General features: G+C 39.6%; 1 protein-coding gene and 1 long non-coding RNA gene across 7 annotated transcripts in view; one reads left to right on the top strand and one right to left on the bottom strand.

Moving 5' to 3' along the window:
* Positions 1-20,453, top strand: part of GADL1 (glutamate decarboxylase like 1) — a 156,836-nt gene that overhangs the window by 120,192 nt on the left and 16,191 nt on the right. Inside the window, exon 16 of one of the 6 annotated variants that reach the window (XM_070492602.1) lies at positions 4,954-7,106. The exons of the other annotated variants lie outside the window; for them this stretch is intronic. Coding sequence (XP_070348703.1) covers positions 4,954-5,001 — 48 coding nt within the window. The 3' untranslated portion in view covers positions 5,002-7,106. Of the gene's footprint in view, positions 1-4,953; positions 7,107-20,453 lie in introns of those variants that run through there. 6 annotated transcript variants of the gene reach the window in all.
* On the bottom strand, positions 1,061-18,560 carry LOC139041346 (uncharacterized). Its single transcript, XR_011496325.1, has 3 exons — positions 18,421-18,560; positions 4,152-4,260; positions 1,061-1,193 (listed from the first exon to the last, which is right to left on the bottom strand). It is a non-coding gene; the product is annotated as an uncharacterized lncRNA (long non-coding RNA).

Consider the following 20,453-nt stretch of genomic DNA (forward strand, 5'->3'; position numbering starts at 1 on the left):
TGTAGAATAAGTGTTCCAACATGATTTTTCAACTTAATCTGGTCCAGTAAAGTCATTTTCACTCTGTCCATGCCCCCGATACATACCTCTGAAGATCTCTTTCTAGTCCTTTCTTTGATCACTATGGGTATTTTCAATTGGATAAAATTTGGTCTAGACTCAAAGACTTTTTGGGGTAAAAAACAAGGATCAACTACAGAGTTAGGAAGGAAGCTTACCCAATTTCCATTTGCACAAAAGTCTTTAGCAGGAGCTAAAATATATCATGCAGTAAAAATAAACATATAAAACCCCAGATTCTGCAGTTAATAGAATGTGAAAATGTGTGTGTGCTGCTGACACTGGGGGCCTGGAATAAGCCTTAGCCACTTGTTTTGACAATAAACCCCACAACTACTTGGTAAACATAGCTGACATACATTCCTCGAATTTACCAAATACATATTCTCTGAGTCAGTTTCAACTCAGCAACTTGATAAGGGTCTCTGATAGGCTCTGGCTGTCTCATCTATCTGTAAATGAGATCCACACCCAGGGTCTCTTCAGAGGTCATTCATTAAATGCCTGTATACAAACCAATAGTGTGAGGGCTGGCCGAGTGGCACAGCAGTTAAGTTCGCACTTTCCACTTCACCAGGCCAAGGTTTGCCGGTTTGGATCCTGGGTGTGAACCTACTCATCGATTATCAAGCCATGCTGTGGCAGGCATCCCACATGTAAAAGTGGAGGAAGATAGGCACGGATGTTAGCTTAGGGCAAGTCTTCCTCAGCAAAAAGAGGAGGATTGTGGCAGATGTTAGCTCAGGGCTAATCTTCCTCAAAACAAAAGAAAAAAAGAAAGAAAGAAAAAACAGTGATAGTGTGATATCCTTTTTGAGTGAAAAAAGAAATCTAGGTGCAAAATTTTAATGGGCTGTGTTCTGCATGGTAAATTTTAATCCCTGTTTTGACAGTCTAAGTTGGTATTGCTTATGTTTTTTATTAGCCATTGATTTTTGAATAGGACAGCTAGGACATCAGCCCCTAATTGTGATAACTGCAGTGAGAATGGTCAGTTTCCCTCCGTCCTTTCTCCCCACCAAAACCCTCAGTGATGCTCACAATCTTTTTTATTAGTATGCAGGAGGTTCCATCACCACTCTGTCCATCATCACTCTGCCCTCAATTCAAGAAAAATGTGCACAGTGAAAATCCTGAAATTAGAGAACACAGTCAGGGCAAAGTCACATTACCAAAGTCACTCTTTGCTTTACAAAATTATTCCAAACAGTGTTCCTTTAACTTACAAGCTCCACTAAACTTCTGAGCACTTAGCAAAACCACATCTATTTCAACTACATGGTGTTTGACAATTATTAAATTTGGAGTGTGCTTTGGGGGAGAGGAAGATAACTGTTTAATACTAAGATTTTCATGTATGGATGATCTGGGAAATAATCAATAAAAGAAAGAGGAAACAGAAGAGTAAGTCTGAAGAAGTTGCTGGCCATGATTTGGGGAGCACCGTGTGAGATATTAAGAGGAATATCAGTTGCAGACAATCTGTGGTAGTTAGAACTCAGTGGCTATGATGTAAAGAAAGCTTCAGAACTGGAGATAGAGTTTGGGAGTTTCCACAGAAAGTGATACAAGTCCCTGAAATTGATACTTAAAGGAGAAAAGAGGACTTAATGAAGAAAGCAAAATTCTTGAGTGACATCTGTTGATAAGTCATAATGAGAGTGGGGGTAGTGGTAAGGTAAGATCAGAAAGTAGCTAGAGCCTAGCAATGTATATTGTTATGGAAATGAAGGAGGTGAGTCTCAAGGAGGAAGATGGGTGTGAAGGGAAGGAGATGTGTTGGAAGAAAGTATTAACCTTGATTCAAGATGCACCTTGTCTTTCTAATACATCCAATCTCCCTTGAAAGGGAGTATTTCCTTTTTTGCCTTTCCAGGGACATAATTTATTGTTGCAATGATACTATGTAACAAACAACCACCAAACCTTAGTGATATAAAACAGTAAGCATTATTGCTCATGCATCTACAGATGAACGAGGAAAAGGGGAGATGTTGGGTGGCTAATTTAGGCTGGACTCATCTGGGGATGGCTCTGTTCCGTGAACCTCTTATCTGCTCCTTGAACCAGTGAACTATCCAAGGTGTGGTCTCATGGCAATGACAGAGACACAACAGCACAAGCCCAAATGTTTAAGAACATTTCAAGAGTTTCTATCACATCATGTCTGCTAACATACGATTGGCCAAGGCAAATCGTGTAATTGCACCCCACATTAAAGGATGTTGAAGACTAACTCCACCCCAGTATAAGGCCAAATCAAGCCAAATGGCCAAAATCAATATCAGTGGAGCAGGGAAATATACTTCTCCCGTGGAAGTGAGGAGGTGAGAATAGATATTTCTGAAGAGTTACCTAGTCTACCACAAACAAAGATGGTTACTTTTAAAATTAGCAATTTAGACATAATTTAACAAGAGATAGAATATGGAATAATAAAATCTAGTGATAATTCAAGATGAGTCTTTTGCCTGCCACTGTGTGACTGTGGGAACCTGCCCCAGTTTGATTCAGCACATGCTTTGTGCCAAGCACTGTGCGAAGCACTGTGGAGAAAATCAAAGATGAAAATGACATAGCATCTTCAGCCTTCAATTTGAAGAAGAGACAGTCGCATCTAAAAGTTACTATAATGAAAAGTCAAGTGTAACAATAATTGTGGGCAGGAACAAAGTTCTGTGGGCACAGAAGAGAGACCAAAAGGAATTCCTCTTCTAAGTGACTGCTTAGGGATCAAGTACAGAAAATAGAATATACTATGGCTAATTTAGGAAGAAAGGGATTTATAGAGAATTAAAGACTCACAAATCATTGGAGGGCTAAAAACACAAATATTTCAAAGCCATGCCCCAGAACTGGGCTGCTCCTCCTGCGCCAGTCTGGTGAATTGTGAATCTGCCACAAAATGCCAGCACTAGAACTACAATCTGCCTGGCAAAAATGGATTCCTATCATCATGCCTCTTCTCCCACCTAATTCAGTTCTGCAATTATGGCTTATACTAGTGTATCTGATTGGATAAGTCTCAACCGCATCAGATACCTTAGCTGCAAGAGAGTCTGGAAATGCATGAGCCTCTCCAGTAAAGGAAGGGACTTTATTTAGAAGGAAGTTGGATCAATGCTGAATCAATCCCTAATGTCTTCTACAGGAAGCTCAGGGAAGAATTCATCAAGAGGGTGGCATTTATACCAGGTCTTAGAAAGTGCTGCCTTATGTCAAGGATGGCATAGGATTCTGTATATGAAAGTACTTTACAGATTGTAAAGTAGCAAAGGAATATAAAGTCTTGCTTTACAATAGAGTACAATGGAGTCCTCCTGAATGGGGTCTTTGTGGAAACCTTTTTCTCAGTAATGAGAATCTAGGACTAGTTTTAGCTTTTTCTCTCCTCCAAATCTGTATGTTCATGGAAGGCCTGTATTTATTTTTCTGTAACACTTTCTGAGTATTTACTATATTATCTGACACTGTGCTAAGCCTGGTATATCTATAATCTCATTTCGTCCTCTCTATGAAATAGATTCTATTATTACCCTCAGAGAGGGTAAGCTACTTGCTCAGCATCTCATGTTAATTAGTTAGTCAGTTAGTCAGTGGAAGAACCAGTCTGATCCTAAAGTTTTTAAGCCCGGACACTGTGGTTTGTGGTAAAGGGAAGGGAGGAAAAAGGATAAAAGGCGAAGTATAGGTAATGGAAATCTGATAAAAGGCAGAGCTGGGAGAGGCTACAAAGAGTGCCCCCGAGAAAAATTGTCAGCCTAGGAGGGGCTCTGCAGGGAGCTGGACCAAGCCTTGACAAAGAAACAAATTTAACTCAGAAAGGTGAAACATTTGGTTCATGTAACTGTGTGTGCGAGCCAAAGCTTGCGGTTCAAATGGTTGTGGAGAGAGTTCTTTGGTATTATCCAGACTGAGTTTTGCTCTTGGCTCTGCCAATAATTAGCTCTGAAACTTTTGGGACAAGTTACTGCATCTTGCCAAGCCTCATCTGTAAAATGGGTTTAATAATACCTGACTCATGGAATTGTTGAGATAACGACTGTATACCATGGTGCTCAGTACATATCAAAGTGCTTGCTAAATGTTACCTGCAGTCATTGTTGATGGGTACCTGGCCTTCCCATCTTGACCTCAGCTGCTTTTTCTCATGTTTTGCTGATCTGCTGGTAGTTTGAGCAACTTTGCTGCTGGTATATTCTGTTAATAAAGAAGAAAGAGGGAAGGCTGGGTATCCAGAAGGTGTAATATAAAAAGAGAACCCTTTAAGCAAGGGTGCGAATATATTTGTAGGAGTTGTAGAATTCCTTCAAGTTCTCATAACTGTGTGCATCAAATCTATTAATCATAAGAAAAATTTGGATGATTGGAGTTCTAGGCCCACATTCCGTGCTTTTGCATACTCTATGGGAGGGGTTAAGCCCTGGGAAATAAACAAAATGCAAACAGCAAGGCAGAAATAAAGGGAACCATTAATCCATGGGCTGTAATTATCCTCAGAATATTCACTAATGGCATTACGTTAGCCTTGGCTGTACATGGCTGGAGCTCTGTGAGCAAGTACATACTTGGTCATAAAGAAGAACTGATGGGTTACTCTTTCATTTCTTTTTTAACTACCTTGCCACTTTCCATGCAAATTTTCCTGAGCATTTATGGTTTTATAGGCTTCTGATGATCTAGCCTCTGATCTGTTTCCTTTTTCACTTTTGCTAACTAATCCCTTCCTGCTTTCCTGAATCAGCTGATTTTCAAATGTCAGGCTGGGTGGGTTGATTTCAGAAGCTATATTTAAAAAGAGACCTGCCTGCATCTTTGGCTCTTTATTGGGGCACTGTACTTAAAGAGGGATTTGATAGGATCCAGGAGACCGTTTCTTATTTTCTTTTTTAGATCGCATCCTGGAAGCAGAAGCCCAGCCGTTCACGTGGTGTTCTGTGAGTTAAGGGCAGGCTTTCTGCTAAGATCAGAAGCTCTCAGCCTTAGTCCTGAGGTCAGCCAGGCATTGTGGCTAAAACCACCCTGGAAATGCTGAACGAAGCTGAAGAGAAAAGTTGAACCATACAGTTGTCCTTATTTCACCAGACCACACATTTTCTGGCTGTGGTAGCCCTGTTTTCTGGACATGTTCACAACGCTCTGGTAGGAGGCTGTAATGCTGTATCAGTTAGCTATTGCTAATATAACAAGCCACTCCCAAACCAAATGGATTAAAACAGTAAGCGTTTATCACTCCTCATGAGTTTAAGATTATCTGGGTAGTTCTGCTGGTCTTGGCTGGGCTCAGTCTTTCACCTGCAGTCACCTATGGGTCCTGGAGGCAGTTCTGCTGATCGTGGCTGTGTTTGCTGCTGTAGGCTGGACCAGGATGTCCTCAGCTGGGACAACTGAGCTCTCTTCCACATAATCTCTAATCCTCCATCAGGCTATTCTGGACTCGTTCTCCTGGGAGTGGTAAGGTTCCAAGAGAGCAAATGCAAGTTTGCAAAACTTCTTGAGGCCTAGGCTCAAAATTAGCACACCCTCACTTCTGCTGTTTTTTATAGACCAGAGAAAATTGTAGGACCAGCCAGATTGGAGAGGAGGTATGGTGGAGGAGTAGACTCTACCTCTTGATGGGAGGAATTTCAAAGTCACATTACAAAGAATGGTAGAGGCCCGGAGAATTAGTACTATATTTGCAATCATTCTACCACAAAGGCACCTTTCTCTATAACATGACACATTACAGAGTGTTTATGACTTGACAAGTGTTTCCACATCCAAAATCTCACCTGACTTGCCTAAGAATCCTATGAAGTCAATTTCATTCTTATCATTCCCATCTTACTTATGAGGAAACAGAGGCCCAGATCAGTAAATTAGGTAGTTAATTAGGTGGAGTTGCAGTGGAGCTAGAAATTAAATTGAGTTCTTAACTGTCACCAAGCTCCATGTTGTTTTCATGGTCCATGAAAAGATGATTATATCAAAGGATGACGTGAAAAGAAATGCTTCTTGGCATAGCTAAATCGTATGTGTCCAAAGACTGGTGAGTCATTCTGTCTCTGCCAAGGCATTCCATGAAGCTCCCTCCTGCTTGGTGAATGGAGGGGCAAGTGTCTCCTGAATAGTCCAAGGTCTCTGCTGCCAGGCCTAGGTGGGGTGATCCTATGGGTGATCTGGAAGTTGAGGTCTTCATAGACATATAGGAGAAGGCTTGTGGAAGTCTACCAGTGATGCTCACACAAAAGCATCAACCATTTAAGGCTGACTTGGAACTACATATATGAATGTTGGGTATCCACGTGATTACCTTTCACTCTCTTTTAGTAGGAAAAGAGAGTGTACTTTGGCACATGTTTAAATCATTTTCTCTCATGACATGTGTTTCTGGACATTTAGCTTTTGTTGCCTTCACTCATTGACTTAACAAATATTTATTGAGCATTTCAGTGTGTCAGGCGCTGTTCCATGAAGGCTCTCTGTTCTCAATAAGCTTACAGTCTAATGGGGAAATACAGACAAACATATAAATGTACTGTATGCACCTATACATGTACATATATGTATACATATATAATATATATACAGCTAAACATATAAATAACCATAATATTACCATCATTCAGCAAGTGTATGTCCTCTGCAACTGCCACACCCTAATAAAAAAAAACCCTGACAATTTCCTGCCCTAATGGTATTGCAAAGGAGATAGCTCTCCTAGGACAGGCACAATGCCCTAAGCAGAGGAAGAATCTTCACCAATCCTTTAACTTAATATATTTTTTTAATGTGTGAATAATCATCTTTGTATTTATTCCAGTGCTGGCTTACAGAAATTTTGGACTTGTTAAAAGTTTTACTATGTAGACGTTTTAAATTATTTCTAGTGGTTGTCTTCTTCCAAGAGCTATATTGGAACTATCCTGTTTTATTGTTGCTATTTAATAACCAGAAAAAAAAAATCCACGTTCTTTAATAAATCAGGCTGGTAGTTTTGTCATGCAAACCTCTCTTTATACACCTTCGAATCAATAAATAATTATTATCTCCTGTTATATCCCAGAGAAATCTAGTTGGGATATAATTTACAGTAAGGTAAAGGTTAGTCCTTAGTATAAGTGCGAATCCTCTAGATCGAACAGTATTCTTCATCCCGGAAATCCTCTTCAGAGCTACTGTAATGCTGAAGTAGCTCTCCTTTTGTCTGCTTTCCCAGTGAAAATCTCTTGGTGTTTTGATATTTGACCATCTTATTAGTCAGTGAAAAAAATTTTTTTAATTCCTTCCAAGCAAGTGAGAGACTGTTTTTCAGAAAGAAAAAAAATAAGGAAAATAAACCAGTGCCCTACAGTGTTGCCCCTCATGGCACAGAGTTAAGATCCATTTTCAGAAAAACCTGCTGGGGAATTACATCCTCTACCCTTGCCTGTTTATCTCCGTTAAACACAGTAAACCTCTCACTGCTTAATTTGCTCTGTGGACCACAGCTTTGAGAAAGCTGGAGCTCTGGGGCCGTTGAGAGTTGATGTCTGCAGTATAATTTCACAGGCAGGGTTTTTTTTTCTAATTTGGCATTCTTGGCTCATTTCCAGTCAAATATCTTCCACTCCATGAAGCTTAAATATTTAGCCATTGAGGTAATACATCGCTTATCATCTGTCAGCTAAGCTGTAGAATCTGGATCCATATTCTTGACACTCCTAGGCTCCTATAGATTCAAAAGTTTGTCATCGGCATTCCTATGAAGCTATCCTGTTCCATGTCCCTTTAGGATTTAGGCTTTCTAATGCTCATCATTGTGGCTGAATGTACTCTCAAGATGTAGTCACAGCACACTCCGTTTTTCTTTCCCAAAGGAATCTGTCTTATAATATTACCTGATAATTTTAATTTCATCAGTTGGATAAAATTATAGCTTACTCCCCTAAAAGCTTGCATGTAGGTCCCTCTTTACACAGCTTGATAAAAATAAATGGTGCACTTCCTTCCTCTTACACTACACTGGACTTGAAACCATGAAGAAAGTGGAAAACGATGGAGTCATACTTCAAAGCCAAACCAATATACCTACTTTTCTCTTTTTATTAAAAGGGTCTTTATTCATCTGGAAGCCACATATCAATCAGATGCTTTTCTACAGGAGCCTGTCTATCACTAAAATGGAGTGTATCACTTGAAAGTGGAAGATATAGAATAAAATTGATGATGCCAGTGGCCCTCAGCCCCCCTGGAGAAATTCTATGGGTGGCCATGACTTTTAGAGTGCTCCTAACAGAAAGAGATGTCATTTTAAACAATTGCTTCCTCTTCTCTGATTATTCAAGATTCTAGTTACCTTTTCCTTTTCTGCAGGGCCCACTAAAATGAAGGTGCTGAGTGAGGAACCTCATAAGTGGATTAAAATGTAAAGGAAACTAGCCTGTTTTCTTCTAACTTATGAGTTCGCTAAAGATTACACAGGAACACGTGACCTTAGAGTTTAATAGTTCAGAAGCAAAGGAGAGGTAGTTTATATTTGGGCTACTAGATTCACATTGGTTTCCTCATATTGTTATTCAAATATCAGTTGGGGCCTCCTGTAAACCTCATCTCATAGGTAAATATGGGGTTAAGAGAGTGAAGTTAAGTATTGCTCAGGAGAAGGACTAACAAGTTATCCTTTAAGTTCTGTTGGTCTTTGGTTTTTTTGCTGGACAAACTCAATGATGGTGGGTGGGAAAAGGGTTTCCCATTCATCACTCTTCTACAAGAAACCATCCTTCCTTAACAGTTTCTTTTTAGATTGAAAAAATGACTACCTGAGAGAGTATTATATTCTGTTTTACCTAAAAATTAATATTAAGAAAATTTAAAAATAAACAACAAACAAAGCCCCCAATTCACCAAGATAAATGAGCAAAATTCATATTGTATACAAACCTGTGACTGTGTTTTTAAAGATGTACTTGCAACTAGGAAAGCTGCTTTTGAGGAAGGACTTCTGAGTCGAATGAACGTCAGAGAGAAAAATGCTGTTACGTGTAGAGCATGTAATGTAAATTGAAACTGTTTCCACTCACACAATCTGAAGGCAATTTCCTTCCACTTGCATGCAATTAGAGGTGGGTCTTTGGAGTGTGGTTAATATTTCACAAGGTTACTTAGCAGATTGATATCGCAGAGTCAGTAAATCACTGTCTCACCAATAAGAGAAAACATTGCATTTGTCTATTGGCAGCGACAGTGGTTTTTAAACAGAAGTTGGTTTAAGAAGATGCCTAGTATGACTCTCCTTTAGGAATCTGAATAAACTTAAAATTTAATCCTTAAGTATGTACTGATGATAGAGTGTTCTAGACCGATTGAAGTTGATGAGAATGCAGATTCTCAGTTCTTAGCTGAGTTTGACGGTCCAACCAGTTTGTCATCATCCACTTATACTGGTTTGACTTCCACCTACCTTTTGCAGCAGTTATTTTTTGAGATTTTAAGAAATGATTATTTTATTAAAACTTAAATAGAACAAATACTAATCTCTACACAGTTGGATTGTTTTCACATGTCATGGTGAGAGAGGAAAGATAATCTTCCCTCTACCCTTCTAGGTTCTTTGTTGAGAGATCCTTATAATAAAAGACGGATTAACAGGAGAAAAACACACAGAAGTTTAATAACATGTATACCTCCTGTATACATGGGAGAGACCCAAGAAAATTAAGTCACTCCCCAAAATAGCCCAAGCCACCACCTTAAATACCATCTATAACTAAAGACAAAAAAAGACATTGGGGGTGGGAAGTCAATTATGGGAGGTAACCAGGAAAAACAGAGTAAACAAGGGTAAGGTTGTTATGCAGATTTAAATCCTTGCCTTTTCCATTGATAAGGATTTCTAGAGGTTGAGTCATCCCCCTCTTAATGGTACAGAGAGGGACACACCCTTATAAATGGAGATTTCCCTCATGAATGTATAGGATACTTATAAAAGGATAATTTCTATTCATTTTTTAGGGTTTTCCCTGTGTCTGGTGTTTCTAAAAAATAATCAGCCTAAAATAATCCTTATGCCAAAGATTCATGTTTGGGGGTGACAAATTTTGGTCCTCTTCATCATTAACATCTCTCAAATGTTAACTAACAAACTTTGAATTCCAACACTTTCTAGAAACCCACAAATGATCTGAGAGATGGAGAAGATTTCTTCTAGAACAATTCATGTTGTGCTTCAGCTACAGTCATCCTGCTGTGGAGTGTGCTCCAATGATAACTACCAGGGGAAGAGGTTGAGAGAGAAAGGACAGGGAATCAGTCACTTATAACTCCTTGAGACTTAACGAAGCCAGTAGTGTCCCATGGAATCCTTATTACCAGGGCTGTCCGAAATTTATAGTAACTGTAGTAACTTATCAGATGCAGGGCATTCTTCAAAAGCTGAGATTGGCTGTGGCACAGCCTCCACTGTTATTCCTGTCATCTTTGACCATAAATTTCTACACCTCCATGCAAAGCGCACCCCTTCAATGGATTTTGTGCTTAAACTGCAACTTGGAACTGTTAGATAGGCAGAGGTGGGCCCTACAGTGTCTAAAATGAAAATTAAACTTGGTCTCATGCCAGCCTGGGCTAGTACTCAGTTTGTGAATCTGGCCTCCCTTAAATTTAAAAGAAGAGCACGCTGTTGGTAATAACCCTGAAATTATCTGAGAAAACCCCATGCACAGCACCACCTCAGGGCCACCTGTTTTGCTCAAGCTCCTCAGTGAAGTCCTCGGTCAGGTCCCTTTTGTGTGCGGAGTGAGAAGCCACAACAGCGCTCTAATGAAATCGGTTTCAGTGGACAGGCTGGGCGGCCTTTGGAAGCCTTCCGCCTGCTGGGTTTAATTTCAAAATCTCAGCCTGTGTTATTCAGACGCCATGGGCAAGGCTCTTTTTTTGTTGTTCTTTTCATCCTTGGCTTCATTACTCTTTGCCATTCACTTGATGGGAAGAGAGGGGAACAAAATTGGTTAAAGGTGCAGAGGGAAGCTGGGTTTAGCTTTGCTGTTTAATCCTCCTGTGACAAAAACCAGTGGAAGTTTTCAAGGGGTTTCCTCTAAAACTAGGAACAGTGAAATGGTAAGACCATTGGGGACCACCAGTGCCACAGAAATCTAATTGAGTTTCTCAGTACGCATTTATGGGACACAGCTGTAGGAAAAACTAGATTGGGGAGCGGGAGAAGATAGCCCCTCAAATCATTTCTCTTTAAATTTTCCTGTTAACCTATTTTTCCCAGATACTTCATTCAAAATCTGGAGGGCTTTTTTTCTATTTTGCTTGGTATATTCAGTTTGCCTAAGAAATAGTTCTTTACTTCTTTCTCTACCAAAGCACATTTCCCTTTACATTTGCTGCAAAAGTTGACCTTGTGGTACAGATGATGTCCTGTGTCTTCCAAAAATGTGTAAAATAGATAATGTTCTATTGATTTTAGGCTCTGCCAGGCCCTAACGTTCATTGTAAGTAAAAAATGAGCTCTCAAGTCAGGCAAATCAATCAGCATTTATTTTGAGTCAAGATGAAAATAAATTAGTTTGAATAAGATACTGATTTAAATCAAGCAATATGAAACCAAGAACAAATTACGTGTATATTGTATCTATGTGTATTGCTAATAGGGCAATTAGTTGTAGCAATTGTGGCAAAAGATTGGCCACAGGGAGAAAGAAAGGGAGCAATACAAGTTTTTGCCCAGTAGGTTAGTCCATCCTTTGAAACATAACTTGGTGCCCTCTCAGTAGCCGCTATGACATTTCACACAGTCTCACCTTTGGAATGCTGTGTGGGTATCTCAGTAGACCTGGCATTTTGGAAGCCTAAGCAGAGGGAGACCGACAGTGTTGGTGGTGCCAGTGGATGATTATCCAGTGCATCGGGGCCACTTGTCCACTCCATTCACTTACACAGCATTCATAAGACAGGCTGTTGGTATGTGTCAGGTGACTAGACAGTGTATTGCCCAACTCAGGCCACTTTTGAAAGTGAAATGGATGCTGTTAATAATTACACCAGAGAAACATGCGCAAATAAGGACTCTTTGGAGCAAACCAGCATCCCTAGTTGTATGCTCTTTCTATTGTAATTTTAACTCCTTCTCTCCCATTCACGAAAGCATGTCAGAACAGGAGTGGGAGGGATGTTAGATGAGGCTAATCTGAAATGTCCTCTAACCTACTTTGAAGAACAAGGAAGAGGAGTTACTTGCAAATTCCTGTACTTTTAACCTGCTTAATAATAAGTAACCTACCTACCACACAGCCAATTGAGTACCAGTAATATCTCCTGACCTTTGTCAAAGCATTCTTTTCCATCAGCCCTGATCATTGGCTGTAAAACACCATGTCTTAAATCTCCATCACTTTTTCTACTTCAGTTTATGGTATTTAACCCATTTTGTTTCATGCGATAGTCACTTTTATGTTTTCTTACCCCTCCCTGAAAGGTGACTGTTACTCCCCATTACTCCTTATTAGGGTGCCTCAGCAGCTTATTTGTATTAGATGCTGAGCTGGAACAAGTAACAAGGGACTGTGGAATTCTAAACCACTAAGCAGAGGCAGCCCGCCCTTCTACCTGCCTGCAGGTGCCTTGCAGGAGTTTCCTAGAAGATTGAAAATATTGCCAGATAAAAACTTCCTCTCCCTATTAGTTAAAAGACTACAAATAAACATAAGGAAAGCACAGCTGAGATGTTTGAAAACCCCTCTATTCTCTAAGTTCAAAGTAAGTTCAATTGGTTTAAAGTGTTATGTTCTTGGAGAAATGTCCCAAGATACAACTGTTGCTGAAAGTAAGTGTGGGTTGGTCAGTGCATGGCTGGATTAAGGTAGTGATAGCTAATTAGCCATTCATCAAACAATGGAAGAGCTGGAAGGAGAAAGTGAGAGCCGTCTAGCCTTCTGGTCAGTCTTTTCTTCTGATTACAGACAGAAGACCAAGGGTATGATGGAAGGTCACGATCTTCCCAGTGCCCTCTAATTGAGGCTTGGAGACCCGGTGGACGCTTTCTTGCTTCATCTAAAAAGGGATACCCAGCAGCATGGGCAACACAAATACAGCCTTTGGTTCCATTTAAAGTAGCTAGAATCAGTTATTCATAGAAACTGTGGTGCCCCAAATGGCAAACTGACCATGTACCTTCAGAGCAACAGCTAGAAATAACAAAACAAGCTTCTAATCAAGAATGGTGACGTGAATTTTCTGAACATCAAAATAAGACAATGATCATTTGTTAGAAACTATTGATCGTTAATTATGGTAAGAGTCCTACAGTATTGAGTTGGGCTGGGGGGAGGGGGGTTGTTGTTTTGCTTTACTTTTTTCCCCCTGTGGGAAGTATAGACAGTCACATAACATTTATTCAATCCCAAAAGCACATAGATCAGTGTTCTGAGGGGTGTAACATGAAATGTGGAATTGAGAAGTTCAAAATAAATAAATAAATAAACAGAGGCACCATTTTATATAGAAGAATTCAAAATGTAATAATTGAATTATATTCAACTATCTTTCCCAGTTAAAAATCCTAGCTGACAGCTCTAGTTATAGAATAATGTCATATTTATTCAGTGCTTTTTGTGTGCAGCACACTGTGAAATAGGTACTATTGGTACTGATTTTCTGGCAATAAAAGCTATTGAGTCTAGAATAAAATTTTTAATTTTTTGATAGCTAAGGCCTCTGACACATATACTGTTTAACCAAAAAACGCCATGACTGACAGATGCATGTCTGAAAATCCGGCGCCCTGGCATCTTTCTTGCCAAACCCTTTAGTGCCATTTTCAGATGCTGACTTTCTGGCAGAAGTAGACTATTGATTGGGCTGACTCCATGGGGTATTTTTACATCCTTACCATAGTCAATGAGAAGTGCTGAGAGAAGAAACTGACTATTTTATCCCAAGAGGCAGGTGGGATAATGAGCTGAATCTGGTCTATGCTCAAGTACACACTGGTCATTCTGTTTTGCTTTTACCCTAACTTAAAAAAAAACTCACACCATCATTCATTTCAGAACCATTTAAAATAGTCTGAAAGGAGGCATTAAACCAATTGAATCAGAATTTGGCTTGAGATTTTTCTTTCTACGTTCATGCACTTCCTCAAATCCTTCACTAGATGGTGTTCCAAATCAATCCATAGTCCTTAGACCATTGCTTTGGTCCAGGAGGAACGGGGAAAACACAAAGCCGTCCCTGTGACTCATCTGCCTCCCTTCTTCTGACTTCAAGAATGACTGGACCTTTCACAGCTATCCAGTGAGTGATTAGATCTGAATATTGTTGAACTGTTTTTGCGAGCCATGCTTGTTAATATTTTGTGGGTGGTTCTGACAGGAGGCATTTTCCTTGTGATTGGCAGGAAGCCTTGCTAGACCCATCATTGGTGGCCCCAGTGATCTAGCTGGTGCTGTGAATCAGGAGCAAATTTGTTTTAACTCCCTGGTAGAGACAGTCAGTTCAAACCACAGGCCACAATCCTGACAGGAACTGAAATCCAAGTTTGGTGAGTGGGGTGGACACATGAGTAATGAATAGAATGTATTTACACAATATGATAGACCAGTGGAAATATATAAACCCTGTGCGTTCTTATGTAAATCTTCCATGTTGCCTTAGATATGGCCGTGTCTAGAGTCTTCATTTCAAAGAAAGTGATAAATTAATGTTTTTGTAAATACTGAAAATTCATTTGGCACACAAAATATATTGGAGACGATCTTTCCAAGGGCAACTGGATTTGAAGATTCTGCAAAAACTGTCCAAAGAGATGTATGAACAGATGTGAATTTATCCTTCACCAGAATTAATGCGTGTTTAGATTCAGACTCTACTTAATTTCACAGTTCTCTTGCTCTCTCCTCCCCTTCTGCTCAGTTATTCAGATAGCTAAACACACCATCATTTTGACAGCTATATATGCAGTTGGTTCATCCTTGGCAGTAACCAAGGAGACTGAATTTTTTCATGACATGTTTGAGATCTGTAGGCAGCTCCATGGGAAAAAAGAACTTCTAGACAATGCAACGGATTGTGTGTTAAAATCCCTGGGAGGGAACAGTGGCCTGGTTCCACTTGTGATCATTTGGCTGTCAACTAAGCAGAGCAGAGCTGGAATCTAATTGACGGGTCTGATGGTATGCTTCGTGTTCAAGGCTTAGTTCAGGTCTGCGATGATGAAAATCATCTGAGGGGTACAGAGAAAAATGCAGGAACCTGAAAGTTACCACCATGTTGTAGAGACATCCCTATAGAGCTGCAATAATTTTACAAGGTACCAAAAAGGGCCTGTGAGGATAAAGAATGGAAAATTCCTGGCCTCAATTGTATCCTTTCACTGAGGAATTTTTCAGTCCTTGTCTGCCCTGTAGTGCTCAAACTCACACTATTTCATTTTCACTTCCCTGCATTGCTGGCCCTCAGGAAAACGGAAATACAATGCTGAATTTATAGAGTATGATTTTGTACATCTGATAGTGCTGGTTCATTTTTTTCAAATATTTGAATTGCAATTTTTATTGACAGTTATTTTAATGACAAGTTTTTTCTTGCATCCCCAAATTAGACCTCATTTTAATTTGTTGATATTCCTGAGTGTGAGATGTCTGATGAGCCACGATTAGATACTATTCTCAGCTGACGGAAAAGTACAAAGTAGAAAGAGAAAGAAGCTTCTCACAAGCAAAGCTAACCCACCTGTCACCTTATGGCCCAATGAGCTATGCCCTGGTGCCATTTTCTATGCCTACCTGAAAATACTTAAGGCGATGACTATTTGCATCTCTCATGTTCTTCATGTTCCTTTAATAAGGAGGTTCCCATACGTGGCTTCACATAAGAAACACAGGAATATTTTGGTAAAAATCATATTCCCAGGCCCAACTTCTTAGAGATTGGAGATTCCATAGGTCTGCAGTGAGTGGTGCCTTAAAATCTGTATTTTTAACAAACATCTCCAGATGATTCCAAGGCAATTTCTCCACAATCTGGAAACACTAAACAGAGTGATTCAGTGCCTGGTGCAAATGCTACTATCTCCACCCCCGGCTCAATTTGAATTATGTTAACATTAGGATTAAGTGAGTATTAAGTTGTTTCTCTGTTCTATATTCCCTCCGGCACATGTTTATTCAAGCACACAACCATACTATACGACCTCAGAGCAATTTCACTTACCTTGAAAATCTCCCTTACTCTGTGAATAAGATGGAAGCCTCCCTAGGCAAATACCTAATTTTTAGAGAAGATGAGTTCTACATTTCTTTTTATACCAGTTCAGGAGGAAGGTGTTCACCCCTGCCTTGATGTCTTATGAGGGAACTGTGATAGATTTGATGCATGTCAGATTATCTATCTCATGGACAGAAAAGACACTGTGTGGTTGTGAATCCCATTGGCCATTATTTTGACAGTAGAAGAAATGGAAAGAATGGGAGGAGGATTTTTGTATTTTAGGGCAAGGTGAACTTCAGGGTAGGGCTGAAAGATAAATTTAAAATGTTAAATCAAGCAGAAAATGTATTGGAAAAGTAAATATGCTTTTATCTGGTGGTATTTAAACTTACAGGCAGTAAAAAGTGACAATCTCAACAATTGTCACTTTGGCCCATGCACCAAAGATGGTGGATATTGGCCATGGGCTCCTGAGCATATTTGATCCTAATTATTTATGGTAGAAGACATTTAACAGAACATAGAGCAACATATTGAGATTCATTGCTTTTTGAAAGAAAACTTGACTTCCTAGTCTGAGTGTAATAAATCACAAAACTGACTTCTATTTAATTGAGCAGATAGTATTGAGATTTTCTTTCCTACCCCTTATCCATGCAGGACAGAGCCCTAATGCAAGATGTTGGGAATTTCATGACTTTGGTGTAGAGCACAGAATTATTATTTATTATTCAAAATATGCTCCTGAATTGAAAAGAAAGCATTTCTCTGTTAGGTCAATATAATTAGGAATCTAATTAATGGACATGTAAATCATGACATATATTAATATTTATTCTTAGTTATCATGAGTTTGTCTTATCAAACCAATTGCTCAGCAAATGTTGACTTAAAGGATTCTTGCTTCACCTCATTACTGTTTGACCTCATTCATTAACTTGGCACGCATTAAACAGGCCTTCACTGAGAATCCACTCTGAGTTTTGTATAGCAGGACAGAGAAAGATGAAAGGAATAGAAACTCATTGAGTGCTTACTTACTGGCACTTTATATTTCATCTTTTACATATGGGAAAACCGAGGAATTATCTATGTCTTTCAGTGGCCATTGAGCAGCTTTTGATGTTAAAACAATACAACTGTGGTTGTAAAACATTAGGCTTGTTTTAAGATTTTTTTTGTTTGTGTTTTTTTTTTTTTTTAATTTTCTTATGCTATGGCAGGGATCAGCCTGAGGCCAAATCCAGTCCGTTACCTATTTTTGCAAATAAAGTTTTACTGGAACACAGCTACACTCACATGTGTTCTGTTGTCTGTGGCTTCTGTAGATTGATACTATCTCTCTATGACTTTTATGATGGCAGATACTCACTGAATAACAGCTTAGAATCGTAGATCATTGCTTTGACTTTACCTATGGAAATCTAAGTGCATGATTATCTTCAGGGTTTGAGGCTTTAGTCTCCAGTGTCTAACGCAGAGAAAACTTATTTCAGCCAAACTTTCAAACAAATGGGAGTACCTCAGCTTCCTTTAAAATGGGACTCATCCTACATCTGACCTAATACATGTTAGTTTGAGTTGTATTAATTAGATTTCACTTAGTTATGCCACAGCAACAAATGAGCCCTCCCTCTCAAACTCAGTGGTTTATGATAACAAAGGTTTATTTCCTCAACACATTTCATGTCTACTTCATGTCTAGTGGCAGCTCTGCTCTGCCCCATGGTCTAAAGACCATGGTTGAAACCCAACGTCCCCACGAAGGAGGAGCCCCTCCCTGAGACATGCCATTCTCACAGCAAAGGGAAAGAAGGAAAGGGCTGGAAGAAACACACAATGGTTCTTAAAGTTTCAGCTCAGAATTGATCACATGACAATGGAATGGAGATACATACTCCTGCTACAGGGAGGCACTGCAGGTTACCAGGCAAAGGCAAGGATACATACTCTTGAAGCAAGAAGGACATTTGAATAATTGAAAATAATAAGAAAATCTACTGCGGGCCATAACAATCAATTCCCTATCTGCCAACTAGAAAACATCCATCCTCCTAACCATCACTTAGGTGATCAGAGTGTTGTGCAGTTTCGGCATTATTGCTTTCTGTAAGCACCTCACTATCCCATCCCTCTTCTGGATAGACTATTGCTCTGTCTTTTCTTCTAGCAACCCAGCCTTACCTCATCTTCCAGCATGTGTTTCTGTTTTTCTTTCTGAGGTGAGCGCCTATGACTTGACAAATAATCGATGGTGTAGTAAAAGCAGGCCCAGTCAACAGCTTTTGATTTACTCCCATCAATAGGTACGCACTATTCTGAGGCACTTCGACTGACTCTTCCAGGTCTCTGCCTTCCATTTGTCAGGCTTGTAAAGTAAAAGGTAAAATCACCTAAAAAGCTGCCTTGTGATGTAAGTTTCAGTTTCCTTTTTAAAGAAAGCTGACCTCTTTGTAAGCCTAAAGATGAAAGTTGCCAGTTGAATGCAGATATTTTTGGCTCTTCTGCCTGGAGGTCAGTGAAGTAGAACAAGATATTAAAGATACTTCCCCAAACTGGGTCAGAACTGTGTTAAAAGATGAGGGGATTATTTCAGGAAGCCACACAATAATCCACTCACACAGGTTGAAAAACTTAATTTAGGTAGCATTTTTGGACTCCAAAAAGCTGTGTGAAGAGATGGGTTAGCCCGCCAGGGTAGTGCACGGGATCACCACACAGGTTCTGTTTTTAGTGTTCCATTCAGCAGACCTCCATTATTGCAAAAGCAGGTTTTTAAAAGCAGTTTCATCATTTTCTACCTATCTCTGAGCATGTAAATCAAGAAAGTAATCCAAAATTATTTCTCCCACCTAAAATAGAGCAAGAAAAAAGCTCTTAGGAATTTACTAAAATACGTGTTGAATGACCTTCAAAATTAATGTTAAGACTTAGAGGTTGCATCATGGTTATATTCTCTTGTTTGTTTATATGATGCATTAGATTAATATTAAACTCAGAAAGTCTTCTCATTAAACTCAGTAACAAATTAGGAACACCTGCCCTCACTGTTGTGCGTGGAGGCTGTCCTGGGAGTGCTAGTCAATGCAATGACCAGAAAGAGGCATGAGCTTTGAAATATTTTAAAGGAGAAGACTCAAATGCATTCATTTTTGTTTTATTTTTGCTGAGGAAGATTCACTCTGAGCTAACATCCATTGTCAATCTTCCTCTTTTTGCTTCAGGAAGATTTGCCCTGAGCTAACACCTGTGCTACTCTTCCTCTTTTTTGTATGTGGTTCGCTGCCACAGCATGGCCACTGACAACTATAGGTCCATGCCCAGGAACCGAACCCAGGCCACCAAAGCAGAGTGCACCAAACTTAACCACTAGGCCATGGGGCCAGCCACTGCAAGTGCATTCATTTTAGATTGTGTGATTGTGTATGTATAAAACCCAAGAGCATCAAATAAATAACTTTAAGAAATTTGCTATAGTGATATAAAAAGTTGACTATCTCAAAATTATTTTTCTTACATACAGAGTAAGAAACTAGGAGGTAGAAAATTGAAATTTATATCAGAAGGCAGCTTTTTATTCAGAATAATTTCATCACCACAATATCAGAAAACACATTCAATAACTAAGAGTTAACTTAAATAAAGTATAGAACCCATGGAAGAAAACTATAAAACTTTAAGGCCAAAAAAGAAAACTCTTAATGTTATAGTAACAATTTCTGTTTTGCAAATTATTTCAAATGTAGCAGCTTTAAACAGCCATTTTATTGTGCTCATGGATTCTGTGGGTTAGAGCATAGAGGGAATACAATGTCTCGAGCCTCATCTGGGAAGACTAAATAGCTGTGAGTGAGTCAGTGGCTGGGACTGGAATATTCTGAAAGCATCTTTACTCACAAGTTTGATGGTTGATGCTGGCCCTTTGCTGGGACCTCATTTGGGACTGTCAACCAGAACACCTACCTGAGGGCTCTCCAGCTTGTCTAGGATTCCTTATGGTGTGGTGGGCTCAGGATAGTCAGACTTCAAAAAGTGAGTGTTCCTGAGATCCAGCTGGACACTCCACCTCTCCTGACCTCAACTCAGGCCACACAGAGTCCACTGCATCCTGCTGGTAACTAACCTGCCAACCCACAACAAACCCTCTGCAATTCGGAAAATCTCTTGGAGAGGAGTGCCAAAGCATTTGCAGCCGTATTTTTTAAAACCACCTCATT

This window comes from Equus asinus, chromosome 21 (genome assembly GCF_041296235.1).
Source record: "Equus asinus isolate D_3611 breed Donkey chromosome 21, EquAss-T2T_v2, whole genome shotgun sequence".
Taxonomy (NCBI): Eukaryota; Metazoa; Chordata; class Mammalia; order Perissodactyla; family Equidae; genus Equus; species Equus asinus.